This window comes from Beta vulgaris, chromosome 7 (assembly GCF_026745355.1).
Source record: "Beta vulgaris subsp. vulgaris cultivar EL10 chromosome 7, EL10.2, whole genome shotgun sequence".
Taxonomy (NCBI): Eukaryota; Viridiplantae; Streptophyta; class Magnoliopsida; order Caryophyllales; family Amaranthaceae; genus Beta; species Beta vulgaris.
The window spans coordinates 528,612-543,250 of record NC_079208.1 but is presented as its reverse complement, the minus strand read 5'-3'; the positions used below and the strand labels follow the sequence as shown (position 1 = coordinate 543,250).

At 36.6% G+C, this 14,639-nt stretch overlaps 1 protein-coding gene across 2 annotated transcripts; it reads right to left on the bottom strand.

Moving 5' to 3' along the window:
• Positions 1 to 44: 44 nt before the first annotated feature.
• On the bottom strand, positions 45 to 13,684 carry LOC104898159 (arginine biosynthesis bifunctional protein ArgJ, chloroplastic). 2 transcript variants are annotated; one of them, XM_048648033.2, is made up of 18 exons: positions 13,512 to 13,684; positions 12,478 to 12,599; positions 12,262 to 12,372; positions 12,000 to 12,123; positions 10,869 to 10,942; positions 10,349 to 10,393; positions 10,199 to 10,249; positions 10,046 to 10,114; positions 9,805 to 9,863; positions 9,582 to 9,651; positions 6,593 to 6,673; positions 6,436 to 6,522; positions 4,646 to 4,768; positions 4,069 to 4,131; positions 2,049 to 2,126; positions 1,564 to 1,709; positions 877 to 947; positions 45 to 496 (listed from the first exon to the last, which is right to left on the bottom strand). In XM_048648033.2, exons 2-18 carry the CDS (start codon positions 12,559 to 12,561, stop codon positions 414 to 416), a joined length of 1,419 nt encoding a protein of 472 aa, XP_048503990.1. In that variant the 5' UTR covers positions 12,562 to 12,599; positions 13,512 to 13,684; the 3' UTR covers positions 45 to 413. The 2 variants fall into 2 exon arrangements, with proteins under 2 accessions (XP_048503990.1, XP_010683493.2); XM_010685191.4 differs by having other exon boundaries at positions 12,478 to 12,555.
• Between the last annotated feature and the right edge of the window lie 955 nt (positions 13,685 to 14,639).

Below are 14,639 nucleotides of genomic sequence, written 5' to 3'. Positions count from 1 at the left end.
TTTTTCCATTTTGGAGAATCAACTTTGCGATTCAACAGTCTACATCAAACTATCAAAGCCAGAATGATAAAAGGCTCAAGAGCTTCCATTCTAAGCATTCGACTTAGCTTCAAATGAATATGTGATACACGAACTCGTATCAGATGCAACAACCAAAAGAACAATAAAGTAAGGTGATAAACAATCAAATAATAACTTATTCTAACCAGAATGATCCTACATGCAGAAATGGTACTTAGATGATAGTTTCCCTTGATATTATCAATGAGGAAAAGAATGTGCATACTGCATACGATCAGCTGAACACAACATAGATAAGAGAGGATCTTCTTTTCAGATACTCTTAGGACGTAGGGCGTATAGCGAACAGCCAGCAGTAACTAGTAAGGGGCAGAACTTGCACTTCAATTCTTTTATGTGGTATACTCTGCGTTTATCTTGACATAATCATAGCTCAGGTCACAGCCCCATGCCTTCCCTTCTCCAGGCCCATCTCCTGTAACGACATTACAAAAGTAGGAACATGGTCATAAGCCGAACAACATGTGTGATTCTTTGTATTACATTGTACAATTCTGTCATATTCTTTTTAACTACAATAATTTGACAAGGGACATACAGGAAAGTTTTCGTTTACCACAATTCCACATATTACCACATTAGACATCAAGCCCATCCAACAATGTTCAAACAGACGAGGTTTTGATGCAAAGTATATGAGTCGGCAAGAGCCAGTGCCAAGATCAAGAGGTTTACCCTTTGAGCTCAATAGCTATGGCATTTTCTTCCCCCTTCTTCCAATTCAATCTCAACGAAATATAAGAGAAATTGTCAAACAAAATAGAGGATCTACACTACCAATAGAAATTAGCTTACCCACTGAGATGTGCATTTCAACAGTACCATGTTCCTCCCCAGTTTTTCGCAAGTACTTACTGGCAGCCGCCCTGAAGAATTAGATGTGAAGGTGTTAGAAAGGAATCAAAATATTTTCTCTCCCTTTTGATGTACCACTTGTGTGCCGCTATTTCTTATTGGTTGTTATTATTACTATGGCCCACCACTTTATAATTAAAATTAAAAGCACTTTTTTTATCAATCAATAGAAATTAATGGCACACAAGTGGTACACAAACTGTGGGACAAAAGATTTGAATTCGTTAGAAAGAGGGAAGAAGAAAAGGCATCAGATTAGATTATATAGAATTGTTGGTGACTTGAATCCTGGAATCATTAAAATTGTTTTTAAGCCTATTCATTTAACTAGGTGTTAAACTATTACATTCACTCATTTTGGACAAATACAACATTTTGGACCTTCATCTTAACCCTTACCTGAGCTAGAACGCCTTATATTTGTAAACCTCAGTGATGTTAGCTTACATGTTCAACATTTTGCTAAAAAACCTAAAAGCGGGTGGAAGTAGCAATTTTTCGGTTAATTAATAGCAGCTATACATGTAAGGCATAACATATTTCACTAAAATCAAAGCCTGAAACATGACAATACTTATTTTTTCAGCTACTTTCACCGTAATGCTTCAGAAAGAAATATGGGTATACCGATCAAATGGAAGTGGTTGACCATTATTCATAAGCACAATGTCTCCAAGTGATATTTGGAGTTTGTTTAAATTGAAAGGGATAGTTGCATAGCCAGCAGCACAAGCAATACGTCCCCAGTTCGGATCTCGACCATACACAGCAGCCTTAAAGTACAAATATAACAACCAAGGTAAGGTGAAGCTTGATGAAACAAAAACATATACTTCTTCCGTTTCTTAATACTTGCAATTGTTTGACTTTTGCACTATTCATCTATTAACTTTGACTATAACTTTTTCATAGTATATATAAGATAAAAATGCTATTAACTAAGATGATGTTGGATTAGTCTTAATGTGCATTTTCAAATACCAATTTTTATAATTTTTACTAATTGACAATTAGAGCTATTGATGGTTAAAGATGTGCATTGGCAAGTGTAAAAGCCAGATGGTTGCAAGTATTTTGAAACAGAGGAAGTATTTAGTAAGCAATCATGGTACCTTGACAAGAGAAGATGATGCTACAGAGCGTGCAATTTTTGCAGCTTCAGCTTCCTCACTGGTACCCGTCACAGATACCTGCAACCAGAATTTTCTTATCAATAAAGTTTTGTTCTCTGACATTAGAGTATAATGAGGTCAAAAGGCAGATTAGTGTCCACTGCACACAAGGACCTTCGGACAACGTCTTGAGGGAGGGGAGGGACTGATGCCTGGTGGGAAGAAATTTTAGTAAGGTGTATAAGACTTTCACAGCAGCTGAGTAGTAGACACTGCTAATATTTGTTTTTCGGATGAGAGATCAATTATATGAGGGTAAACTACCGTATTTTAACTAAAAATATATTATCATTGCACTTCACATCACAGGGTTCTAAAGATCGTGATGTATTGGTGAACCTTATATAGACCATCCCTCTCTTACACGTTCTCTACTCCACTTTATGCAACAGTGCCAAAACAATCAGAATATGACATACAAAATTTGGGATGACATGGGAGCAGCCTCAGTTACTACAGGTTTTAGGGGAATCTACATGCATAAAAGCTTACAGTTGGGAACACACATGAGTGTGGTTCCCAAGGGGGCATGTGAGGTACTTGAGAAGCACCTGTCCAGTCCCTCATGAGGACTTTGGTTAAACTAGAACAAAGTAGAAACGGTGAGACAGATGTTTCACTTACAGCTTTCAGCACTTGCGAAATGAACATGTTCAAATTAACAGAGAAAAGCGGAGTCTTAAGCCAGCTGATAATGAGGATCCCACTTTATCTCATTCAGATTTCTCAAAAGGAAAATATTCGCAAGTATGTCCTCTGAAAATTTAAGGAAGCTCGATATAAGGATGGCAACTTGGCAAGGTATACAATTGGATGTGGTCAGCAGTTCCCAAGCATCTATAACTCTTGTACCAAGTCTGATGAATCTGTTCTAAAGATGAACAATGATAATTCTAAGGTTAAGGCCTTTACAGTTCAGCTACATTCTACATCCAGTCACCAAAATGAGGATCGAGAAAGTCATAAGTTCCATGAGAAACTGAAAAGAAGATAGCTGCTTAGATAACGGCTCTTAAAGAAGATAAGGATGGACAGCTTTCGCGTATCAGGTACAGAAACATTAATTGCAGTAACTACAATTTGGAGCTCCTTGTGGATCAGAATCACCAGTATCAAAACTGCCGATGGGACTTCTGTAAAGGGGTGGGGGGTTTCCTAGGATAAACTGATAATGACCCTTCACTCGGTACAGTAGGGGGAACGCATTTTATGTCGATTGCATGAGCTATCTAGCCAGTTTTGGTAGTGTAGTAGCTTCGAAAGATCCGGTACCCCATCTTGAATAAGAAACCTTTCATAACATATGAATTCAACTTTACGTTCATGAGCAGATGCTCCTGAACAAAGAATTAGAAGGCTTTACAATAATACAACTAATCATATAGCTAGCGGCACTTGGCAGGTAAGAGCCTGTTCATAATATTCCATGAAAACTACTAGCTTGAGTGCCTGACATACTAAATTTGTTTTGCCGTCTTGCGAACACCAACTCTTATATAGGATAGTTATTTGATTCTAAATATGGAATTAAATACTCATCAGTGATACATGGCACATGAAGTATGAACTCTGCTCGAGTGAACATCACAGAGTTCCTCTCATGGTGGGGGTTATACCTCACGCAGGTATATAAAATTAGCTCAGACATTTGGCCTATATTGGTGAACCAAATAGAAGTTTCAATTGGAAGAGTCTGTTTTCAGTTAAGTGGCTCTCCAACTGTGAGATGATCTCTGTCTCGAAGATGATGGCTCTTTGTGACCTTTTTCAACTATATTCATTGGCTTAGCAGTGCCAAGATTCTTTCTTTAAATTACAAAGTTCAAACATATACTGAACCAATAAACAAAAACAAAAGAAAGAAATATACATGAAGATGAGAAATCGATAGTATCTTCTACTTCAAAAAGTATATCTCATTTAAACGTTGAAACAAGTACAGTTTATGTAAAGTACAGACCTCAATTAGACAGGTCGCTCCTTCTCCATCCCAAGCAATTGACTTTGCAAGACCTTGCATTACCTAAGAAAGCAATTATGTTCACATCATATGTTTTAGAGTCAAAACATAACTTTAAACATTCAGAGCCAGAAAGTGACTTTCTCAATGTTGCCAGTTTTTTCTCATTAAAGAAAAACATGTTCAGAAAAAAGAATTGTTTATTCTTAAATGCTTGATGGAAGAGCTACAAAAAAGGAGATTTTTCAATGATAAGTTGAAAAATCCAAGATAAAGAAAGCAGGTTGCTCATTGAAAGAGGATGACATGCTGCAGCACTTCGAAGGATAAGGATAACGAATTCCAAGCACAAGACTCCATGTGTACCCACAATTATCAGCTAAAATAGTCTACCAAGAGAAGACAACAAGTTCTATAGATGGTTGAAAGAAATGGGGGTAAGGAGGAAAGAAAACAAACGAAATTTCTGACTGAAGTTCCGGTGAGCAACAGCAATCATGTTAAAAGGATAATTCAAAAATACGGCCAATTTAAGTTTATTACACAAACCAATAAAAAGTGGTGGAAGTTCTCATACAGCATCAAGGCATGATTGAAGTTCTGATGCTTCAGGACTATTCAAGTTAGATATCCTTGCTGCACCAGAAAGCCCACTAGCCAAAGCAATGACAGTATCATTGGTACTAGTATCCCCATCTACCTGCAATTCATACGATTTTTCACATGCCTGAAAGCACATAGTATAGATGACAAGGATAATATAAAAAAAGCCACTACTTCAGTACGCATCTTTAACGTCTGTAATCTAGACGTACACGTACATGATGAGTTTCATTACACGGCAACATATGGTGAAGTTTTTGTTGCATACATGGTAAATTCCATTTAAACCTTAATAGTATAAGGTGAAAAGGCCAAAAGAAAAAGCAGAGCTAACATAGGAATAGCAACTCATTTAGTGCATTGCCTAAAATTCCACAGCAAGTTTGAAATACAACTCTTTCATTCATGTTTCTCAAATTTCGTCTAATGAGCACCAAAAGGGCAAAGCACTAGTCATCCACTCAATATATGTTACAAAAAGGTAATGCATATAAATTTCCTCTACTACCCGCCAAGCTCACACTCCAACCCACAAGGATCATTGGAAAGTCCCTTGGCAAGCGATTAACATTGTCTACTCCCCAAAAACTAATGATGTCAATGATTTGACCATGATACCCTCTAAAAAATTTCCCCTCTTCTTTCCCTCAATCCATGAGTTTCAGGATCCCCTTTTTTTCCTTTACAGATGAACAGCATGAACTTGGTATGAGAGAGAGTAGGGAGAGAAGTTGAGCTCAACACTTTGAGAAAGTACTAGTCTGGTAGCTCAATTTCAGTATCCATTCAAATAATTTCCATATCATTTATTTTCAGATTCAACATATCTCAGTTCTACATTCAGGAGTTTCTACCCCTAACTCATCACTTTCAAAACTTAACAGCTCATAGAGCATGCTATAAGAACTCTCTTAGTTGATAAATTTTCAGTAACTGAATTACAGAAGAGCAAGGTTTCACTCTTTTTTCTCTGTAAAGAGATTGATGATGGTGTACTGTTGAAAAAGTAAAACAAGGGCAAGGCCTTTTCTAGTTTACATATATGATATATGAATAAGCACATTATAACATATAAGAAGAATCATGGAGATATCATGGAAATTGGTGGTTGTATATACAAGAAATACATTATCAACTTCGGCCTCAGGAGTCAGGAATGCTGAGGGTGTAATGAATTGAAGGGGGCAATAGAAATTGAGAAGAAAGAATGTACAAGGAGTGTCCCGCAAAAAGCATATTAAAGATAGGTCACAAAAGCTAATGTCCTGATGAAAAATAGAGAAGTAATATATAAACTGAGAATATTTAGCATACTCATAAACGTCTAATTTGCCTTCAAAACGCTCATGAAATGTGTGGTTTCACTAAAACTGTAACACAGCATGTTCATGTATCTTTATCCAGTCAGCTGAAATTAACTTCTAGTTTTACTAATACTATTCCCCAATAAATTCTTGTAGTGGATTTTCAAACATGTTACATACTGTCAGTTAGGGCCTAGGGGGTAGACAATTAAACTATAATGCATGAGCATAATCAGATCAGAAGAGCAGAACCTAATTAGTTGGAAGTGCATATTCAAAGTCACTAGTGGAAGGAGAGGATATTTCTGAAGTCAAAAAGTACCAAGCCATCCTCTCTGTTACACTCTTTGAGGGAATGAAAGATATCAAGGAAAAGTCAATTAGTTAATAAAGGAGTTGTCAATCTTTCTTCTTATGTGTAGAAGTGAAAGCCACAAACTGAAACAATGTCATAACTAACCGTAATTTGGTTAAAACTTCGACTAACAGCCAACTGGACAATCTTCCTCCAAACATCACTGTCAACCACAGCATCAGTCGTAATAACCTAAAAAGTCATAAAGTACCATCAGCGCAGGTCCACACACAATAAAAAGTAGCATTAAGAGCACACATACCCCAAGCATTGTTGCCATATTAGGGTGGATCATCCCTGAACCTTTAGCCATGCCTCCAACTCGAATACAAGTCTCTCCAACCTAATATCCATTTATTGAATTTAATCAGAAACAGGAAGTATAATTTACCATAGACAGGAGAAATTATTTATTTGGGGCTTTAATGAATGGAGTAACCAATATTCCATGTGCCTTCTTATTGACAGGAGAAGAATAAAGTTGGCATTAAGTCAATAAGCAAAGCAGCAATGAAAACGTCTCTAACAGGCAGTTTTCAATTTTCAATTACAACAGACTAAATTGTATAGGTAGGCTGCCTACATTTGAAACCCGTTATCTTCCTTTAGATGAGAATGAGAGCCTCATAAGAAATGATGGATGCATGCAATCTCTCCTCTATCAAAAGGGAAAAAGAAAGATCCAATAACAGACAGAAAAATTTTGCCAGAAGAAGTTATTCTTGTGGCAGAAAAGATAAAGCAAAATGCCAAAAAGGGGTGTCGCCGTGATATTATCTGCAACGAGTTACAAGTCAATGAGTCACAAACTCATACCCTTTTCCGTGATGAAGATAAACTCCAAAACTCTTCAACAATTCCTCTTAGATTCTTCGGAAACCATACCTTCTTCTGATATTAAGCTGTCAAAGCCATCTGGGGCAGTTATTTGCAAATATCATTTATTAGAGCTCGAGCTATAATCCCTAGGAGTTAGGAGTGCACAATAATGCTCAACTCACTAAAAGGCCTCTTCTCTCCTTGCCTAATTCAGAACAGAAGAATTCTCTTTCGCCTTAATTAAAATTCTTAACAACAATGAGTCGACAACAAATATGCATAACTTCATAAAGGGGGAAGTACTATAAGTCATATTAGAAAAACGAGATTGAATGAACAAATACGACTCCATAACTAAAGGATTCCCTTTTCCATCTATCTTATTCACAAAAAGTTTCCGCACCAACAAATCTACTAAACCTTCTTCCCCCATATCTCTGCATCACTTGTGTGCTTCGTTTTGTGATTTGTGAAAGCAGTGCTGACGGCCTTGTTTGACATGGTCATGACCTAAAACCGTAAGTCATGATCACCCCTTAGGATCCTAATAATGTGGCAGCAAGTGGTTCATGCCCCAAGAGACCAAATATTGGCTTTACAAATTCAATTGTGATCAAAGATGCCTCAGCCCACAAGGCCAATTCAAACTTCTTTGTGATCCCTAAAAGCCATGCCCTTGAGCAGCTTGACTAGCACAAATATCTAGGTTGAGACAACTTTTTCCTAGCTTGGCTTTTTATAAGGGCCCAGTGAGAGCCATGGTGGAACACTAAAATGCTTTAGTGCTATCCCCTGAATCGTCACTAGAATGCAACTAAACATTTGATTTGATATCCAAACAGAAGAATAAAAGAGAAATTAAAGGAAGAAAAGGGGTCGAAAAGAACTCAAATTTCATCCACACACCTGTACAGTGGCCCCCTAAGTACTTACACATGTACTTACACATGTTGTCTACCCCTATAATTCTTCAAATTATCTAAGACATGCTACTATGTGAATTATGCAATACCAAATTGCATAAAGGATAACCAAACAGTTATAGAAGTATTACACATAATATACTTGCTAAGTAAGTGGAGGCCATTTGAACACATATTCTTTCTAAGACATGCTAAGAAAGGGATACTAAAATATGGAACGAAAGGAGTAGATAACAGTTGAAATTAACTTTCATATGCAAATATCAGCTTCAAACAACAAAAGCCAATTTCAATAAGTAATAATCGTTAATCTAAGTAATTTAAAAAAAGAACAGGCGATGAGAGTGGGGCCTTACTCAACCAGGTTAGAGTTCGAAATTTAGGAAATGTTGACACTGTCCTAAAATTGGATGTTGCTGGGGACACGAAAATCATAAAACATGTTTCCAGTTCTAAAAGACTGGTTGCACAAGTTACTTTGTTTGCTAAGATATTGTTAACAATATGATCAGGTGCATTGGTCAGCCCATATCACATAGTATTCACACTTTTCACAATCTCTTCCTGCAGATTTGTGGTTCAAGATATTCAAGAGCGAAGATGAATCAAGGGTTGGGTAAGGGTTCCATACCCTTGGAATGTTGAGTATTTGACACGAGCTATGTTACTCAGACTCGGATAAAGTGTCTACTCAAAATCTCAGATTCGGTGTCCGGGAGTAGAACTGGGCCATTCCATAGAAAAATGTCAAGTTTTTGGTCTGAAATGAAGCTATGTTGCTCGGACTCTTCATTTCAGCTCAAGTACCCGTGTCGGATCCTCGACACTCGGATATGGGTGGGACACTTGGACACTTTGTTTTGGGCTAAAAAATAGAAAAAATTCCAAAAAATAGCCGTCGGACACTTGGACACATACCCGTGTCGGACATGGGTACCCGAGTCTGAGCAACATAGAAATGAAGTATCCAAGTGCCATGTCTTGTTCTCAAGTCCAACATGACACGAGTTGGCACATGACACCTTAGATAAATGAAGGTGTTGAAGTAACAAAGAAAAGACACGAGTATGAGAGAAAAAATGAAGAATCAAAGGAGAGTGATTTTTCAATAACTTGAATATATAATTTTTGCAAATACCCTATTTCCTCATGCATTTCCACAATTAGATACACCTCTTCTTATAAGGAAGCTATGGCCATATGTTCAGCTTTATGGTATTCACGACATTCTTGCCAGGTGGATGTTAAAATGTGATATGTTGCAACAATTGATCAGCCATGGATCACATGTTCATAGAAAACATACCAGAGTAATATTATGGATGATTTAGCTGCACAAGTTTCTAATTGTAAGCAAATCAGCAAAATACAATCTACATGCTGTTAAGTATGAAGCAAAAACTGGTCTGGGTTTTTATTATTTAATTAACACTTAAAAAGAGGCCAATTTATAGATGTGAACAAGTGAAGGATAAACATTACACTACATAAGATACAGTTTTTACATGCCTTGGTTTCAATGGCTACACTTTTGCTCACAAGGTCAGTAGTTGTGATTGCCACCGCTGCAGAATCTGCCCTATAAATCCTCTAGTAAGTTCCAGAACAAAATCCAAAAGAATAAGGCAAATTGAACCACTAGCTAATGATACATGTAAGTGAATGCATAAGATGCTACAAGATTGGGACTTTTATCAGAATGTCAACATATCAACAGAGGTTATAGACATACCCTTCAATTGTAGATGACAGCGAACCAACTAGCTTAGGCAGTGCTTCAAGAAGAGCTTTCTGCAATAAAAATCAATGTAACGGTTAATATTCACATCATCACACTAATTATCTGTCGTAAGAAACATTAGAAATGTGGTCCAGCCAAAGATATAGAGCTTCCATGAGTTTACTAACACACACTTAAGTATAGATAGTTACAAGCAAACAAACAACTCTAGCGGTTTTCTTTTTTCTCCCACCTTCTTTATTCTATGACCAATCACACCTGTTGATTCAACGAGTATTTCCTCTTGCCTCAAATGGAGCATCTGCAATAGTAGAAATATCATCAGAAGATGCAACAAGAATAAATTTGATTCACAGCATTTTTTGCATTTGACTACAGCGTCTACCTCAGCCAAGGAAGTAGCACAGTCTAAAACATCTTGATAGCCAGCATCACCCTGCAATAAGTATATCGCTACAAGTTTTTGTATCAAATGCCTTCGATGAGTCAACTAGTCGTTTATGTATTATCGAACAAAGAACTACAGCAAGCTTACTGTGGCTGCATTTGCTTGACCAGCATTTATCAGCACTGCACGTGCCTAACAAGGGAAAGAAGTTATATTAAGATACATTCAGTTGCAGAAAAGAGGGCTTAATACAGAGACACTACTCTATTGGAATTCTAAGATGAAACAAGCTTTTTCTTCCTGAATACCATAAAGAAACTACTCCCTCCTTTCCTTAAGATATGTAACATTTTCCATTTTGGGGTGTCCCCAAAAGAATGCACTATTTCTTCTTTTGCTCATGGGTCCCATCACTTTACTCTCACATAAACATGTGGTCCCACCATTTCACTTCTTCACCAACTCCACTTTGCCAAATACTAAAACTTTACCAAACCCACATGAAGCATACAATTAGGAACAGAGGCAGTAGCACTCAATCCAGATAACCTCCAATCTTCAGGTGCAAAAACAGATGAAACTTGGAACCACATGGAAAGCACATTTACTAGTTAACTATTCTACATTAACAGAGTCGACTACAGCACCTGAAACATATGTTGCATACCGTTCTCAGTTTCTCTAAAGCTTTCTTGCAATACACAACCGGTGCTGCAGCAACGACATTGGTAGTAAATGCCCCTGGAAGGATAAATAACAAAGTAAATATTAAGTAGCAGCAGTAGAGTCAAGAAATGCGACCCAAGAGGCAAGATTCAGATCTTAAAGCTTTAGGCCTCTTTCCTTCTTATCTCCTATATCCTCTTGATTGTCTGATAAAAAAAGATCAACAGAATCATGCAACCGGTCTAAACTTCATGATAGTCTGTCAATCAAATCACAATATCCTTTAGAACGCCTTTTAAAAGATTAAATTGTACGATTGGATCGAATAAACCCTTATGGAATAAGAATTTTGCTGCTTGTGACCCTACAGGTACTATCTTATTCAATGTTTGTTCAATCACTCTTTTACACACAAATGCAATGTAGGCGTTAAGTTCGGCAATGATCACACATAGTTTACCTCTAACCAAGATAGCCCTACAAGCACTCAGATTTGATGATATTCAATGTTACAACACTATGAATCAAGCCAAAAATAACATACTGTTAGTTGCCTTTTTCACCGAGATAACAGAAACTCCATAGAAGAATTGTAGAGCAGAAGAAAGCGAGAACTAAGCATTGAAACGATAAATCCATGCAAAAAGATCTAGCGGGGTCAGTCACGCAGCACATCAAACGAAGAAATTTTGCAGCATAGGTCCATAAAGAGTCAAAGTATGCCACTCTATCTCATACGGCTCCACGAGACAAAATCTTGAAGAAAAACAATCACATCATTGCTCTCCAACCAACACACCTAGGTTGTAAACTTACAAGAAAGCAGTAGCACACTTATTAACACAGATTTTAACTCTCTTTATGCTAACAAAACCAATGTGGTGAATCAGCAATTTTGACCAAGATTGTAAACATGCAAGTCCAGCTGAAAATTCAATACATCAGATGGAAAAAAGAAAAGAAGTTAACCTAAAGTGCGAGAGTTTGTTACTACTCATCTCTCCACAAGACACATAATACACACATTGTGAGAAAAAATTCAAGTTCCAAAAAGAAAGTCCTGAACTCAGATACATGAAGCGACAAACTATCATGAATTACAGCATGATGGCTGGTAAGAAAAAAAAGCAACCTGCAGATGTAGCATCTACATCACAAGTAACAAGAGCAAGATCTGGTTTCTCTCCTTGGGCCCTCAATCCTCCATATATACCAGTAGCCTTAAACCCCTTTGCAGCTGTAACTCCCCCAGGAATCTACATAAAAGAGTTCAATGGTGTTATTCGTAACACCTTTTTTTTGAGAAATAAAAAATAGACAAGAAGACACAAAAATATGCACCAGAAAAACAATTGTGAAAAACATGGATAAAAGGAACACAAATTTCCAGTCACCTGTTTCCAAGGTCCTTCTGGAATGAGTATAGGAGCTGCAGGTATGTGATTCACAACTGATGACATGGATACTGTTGTCACTTCCCTCCTAGACCCATATGTTCTCCATATCTGTCATTTAATACAACACGGTAAAGGAAAAGAGAGAGATTCATAGTAAATCAAACATGATACAGAGACCATTTTACCAAAATGAGCAACCTAATAAAGGCAGACCTTTCTGTTGTTGAGTCCTGGAAGTTTGACGGAGATGTGGTAAAGGGAAATCGACATTCTTGAACAAATATGGGCTTGCTGCATGTTCAGAAATTGTGCAGACTTTATATAGAACTCATGTACTAGGAAAACAAGGACAGACTAAGAATTTTGTCAATGGGGGTATGTTAATGTTAACACTAGATGATTATAATGAAAAGACAACACAGTATCATTCACTATCTTTAAGTTATACAACCCACCAAATGAAAAGATGAAGAAAAAAGTTTATTCTTGCCTAACCAAATGAATATTATTGGTAAAATCAATTAGGTAGAAGTATTTTTTCCAAGTTAAACAACATGAGAAGAATTACAAAAACACAACTCAACCAAGTACCAACATCAACACTAAGAACACAACCGGTCACAAAAGTTTATAACTCCAATCCCACGAGTTCAAAATTGCACTAACAAATGCACAACTCCTCCAAAAACAATCAATTACCATAATATGTTAATAGAACCAAGCAACTAAGTTCTAAATATGTTAACTAACATATTAATTTAACAATTCAACTAACTAGTTCATCCTTGATAAAAATTGCATATCATGGTCTCTAACATTGCTTGTTTTAACTTCTGGATATTAATGTATCACATTTTCCAACTTATTTCCTCTAGATATAAAAGCAATGACATCATGCTAGATATGCTTTCTACTACTAATTCAGTTAACTAACTCACGAGCTGTAACTATATACCAAATTTAGTTGATTGTATAACTAATATATGATAATGATACCTGATTTTCATATAAAAAAAATTTGTAACTATATACAACATTTTTGGTTGAACATACAACAACTAATTAATCTGAATAAAACAAATTGGTCAGGACGTTTCTAAATTACGATTTTCGCATAAACTCGCATGCAGAAATTTGTCTAATAACAAGTATAGTTGCAATCAACTAAAAATTCTACAGCAAACTATAAATAAAATGTGCATATCAACTAAAATATTACATATGGTGTATTTCAAGAGTAGATTTACCAGAGAAAAATGAAGTGGAAGCAGAAGCGCCGAAGAGAAGGGAAAACTTGCAGTGAGCAGTTGGAGAGTAAAGTTTGCTGCTTTCTGTCTTGTCAGTTGCTTGTTTTGTCTTTCCAAGTTCAAAACTGATCGACTTGTTGAGTTGTTGTGGGCTGTTGCGGGTAGTGACTGAGTGTTCAAGTTCAACAAAGCTAAGGCCCTAAAAGGTTTAATTCGTTAGTCGTCATAAATAGTGGTAATGACAATGGAATTTGATAAGAATGAAACTTTATCACAAAATATAGATTTTTCTTTATAAATTTTCATTAACACCTAATACCATATTCCCAAGTAGTAATGAGATTTTAGGACGAAAATAGATATATTGAGAATTTGGGATGGAGTAGCATTACCATAGGGTAATGATATTGGATTTCTAGAACAAATTAATACTACAATGCATTATCATTCCCACTATTTATGACCTCTTATCAAACGGGCCGAAATGGGTTATAACTAACCCTAATCGAGTGCAAATTTAGGGTTACTCAGATTCGCTCATTGCACTTAAATTTGAGATTTAAGTACCAAATGTAAGGTTACTCAAACTCACTCGTTACACTTAAGTCAGAGTTTTAAGTCGAGTTTCTAAAAATTTTGAACTCAAATTTTCGATTTCTATGTGTATGTTCTCTTCAGCATAATTTTCTTCAACTTATCTTACTTTTTTTTATTCTAAAGTCTGGGAGTTTTTCATATGATCATAACTCAACTTAAAACTCAATCTGAGTTTGGAAATTGTCACCGAGTGATATTCATTGCAAGGAGAAAGAATCGACAAAGCCTCCATTGTGCTCCATGAGCACCTAGAATTACATGTTTCCTCTCACATCTTTTATATATTTTATGTTTGCACATTTTACATAAAAATGTACAAAGAAATGTGCTTGAGAGCAAATAGCTTACCGAGCCTCTCTCCGAGACAATGCCCAGAACGTTACGCCTTTTGTGCGGTCGGAACTTACCCGACAAGGAATTTCACTACCTTAGGCCCGTTATAGTTATGGTTGCCGTTCACCGGAGTTTCGTAGCTACTCCTGAGAGAACCTAACAATTTGCAAAGAATCGAATATATGTCACATGAGTGGA

Excerpts from the sequence above, each read along its gene's own strand:
- LOC104898159 (XM_048648033.2), bottom strand. The coding sequence starts at position 12,561 with ATGCAGCAAGCCCATATTTGTTCAAGAATGTCGATTTCCCTTTACCAC. Across the intron at positions 10,250-10,348 it reads GTCAAGCAAATGCAGCCACA|GGTGATGCTGGCTATCAAGA; the intron begins GTAAGCTTGCTG and ends TACTTATTGCAG. Across the intron at positions 948-1,563 it reads CAACCACTTCCATTTGATCG|GGCGGCTGCCAGTAAGTACT; the intron begins GTATACCCATAT and ends CTAATTCTTCAG.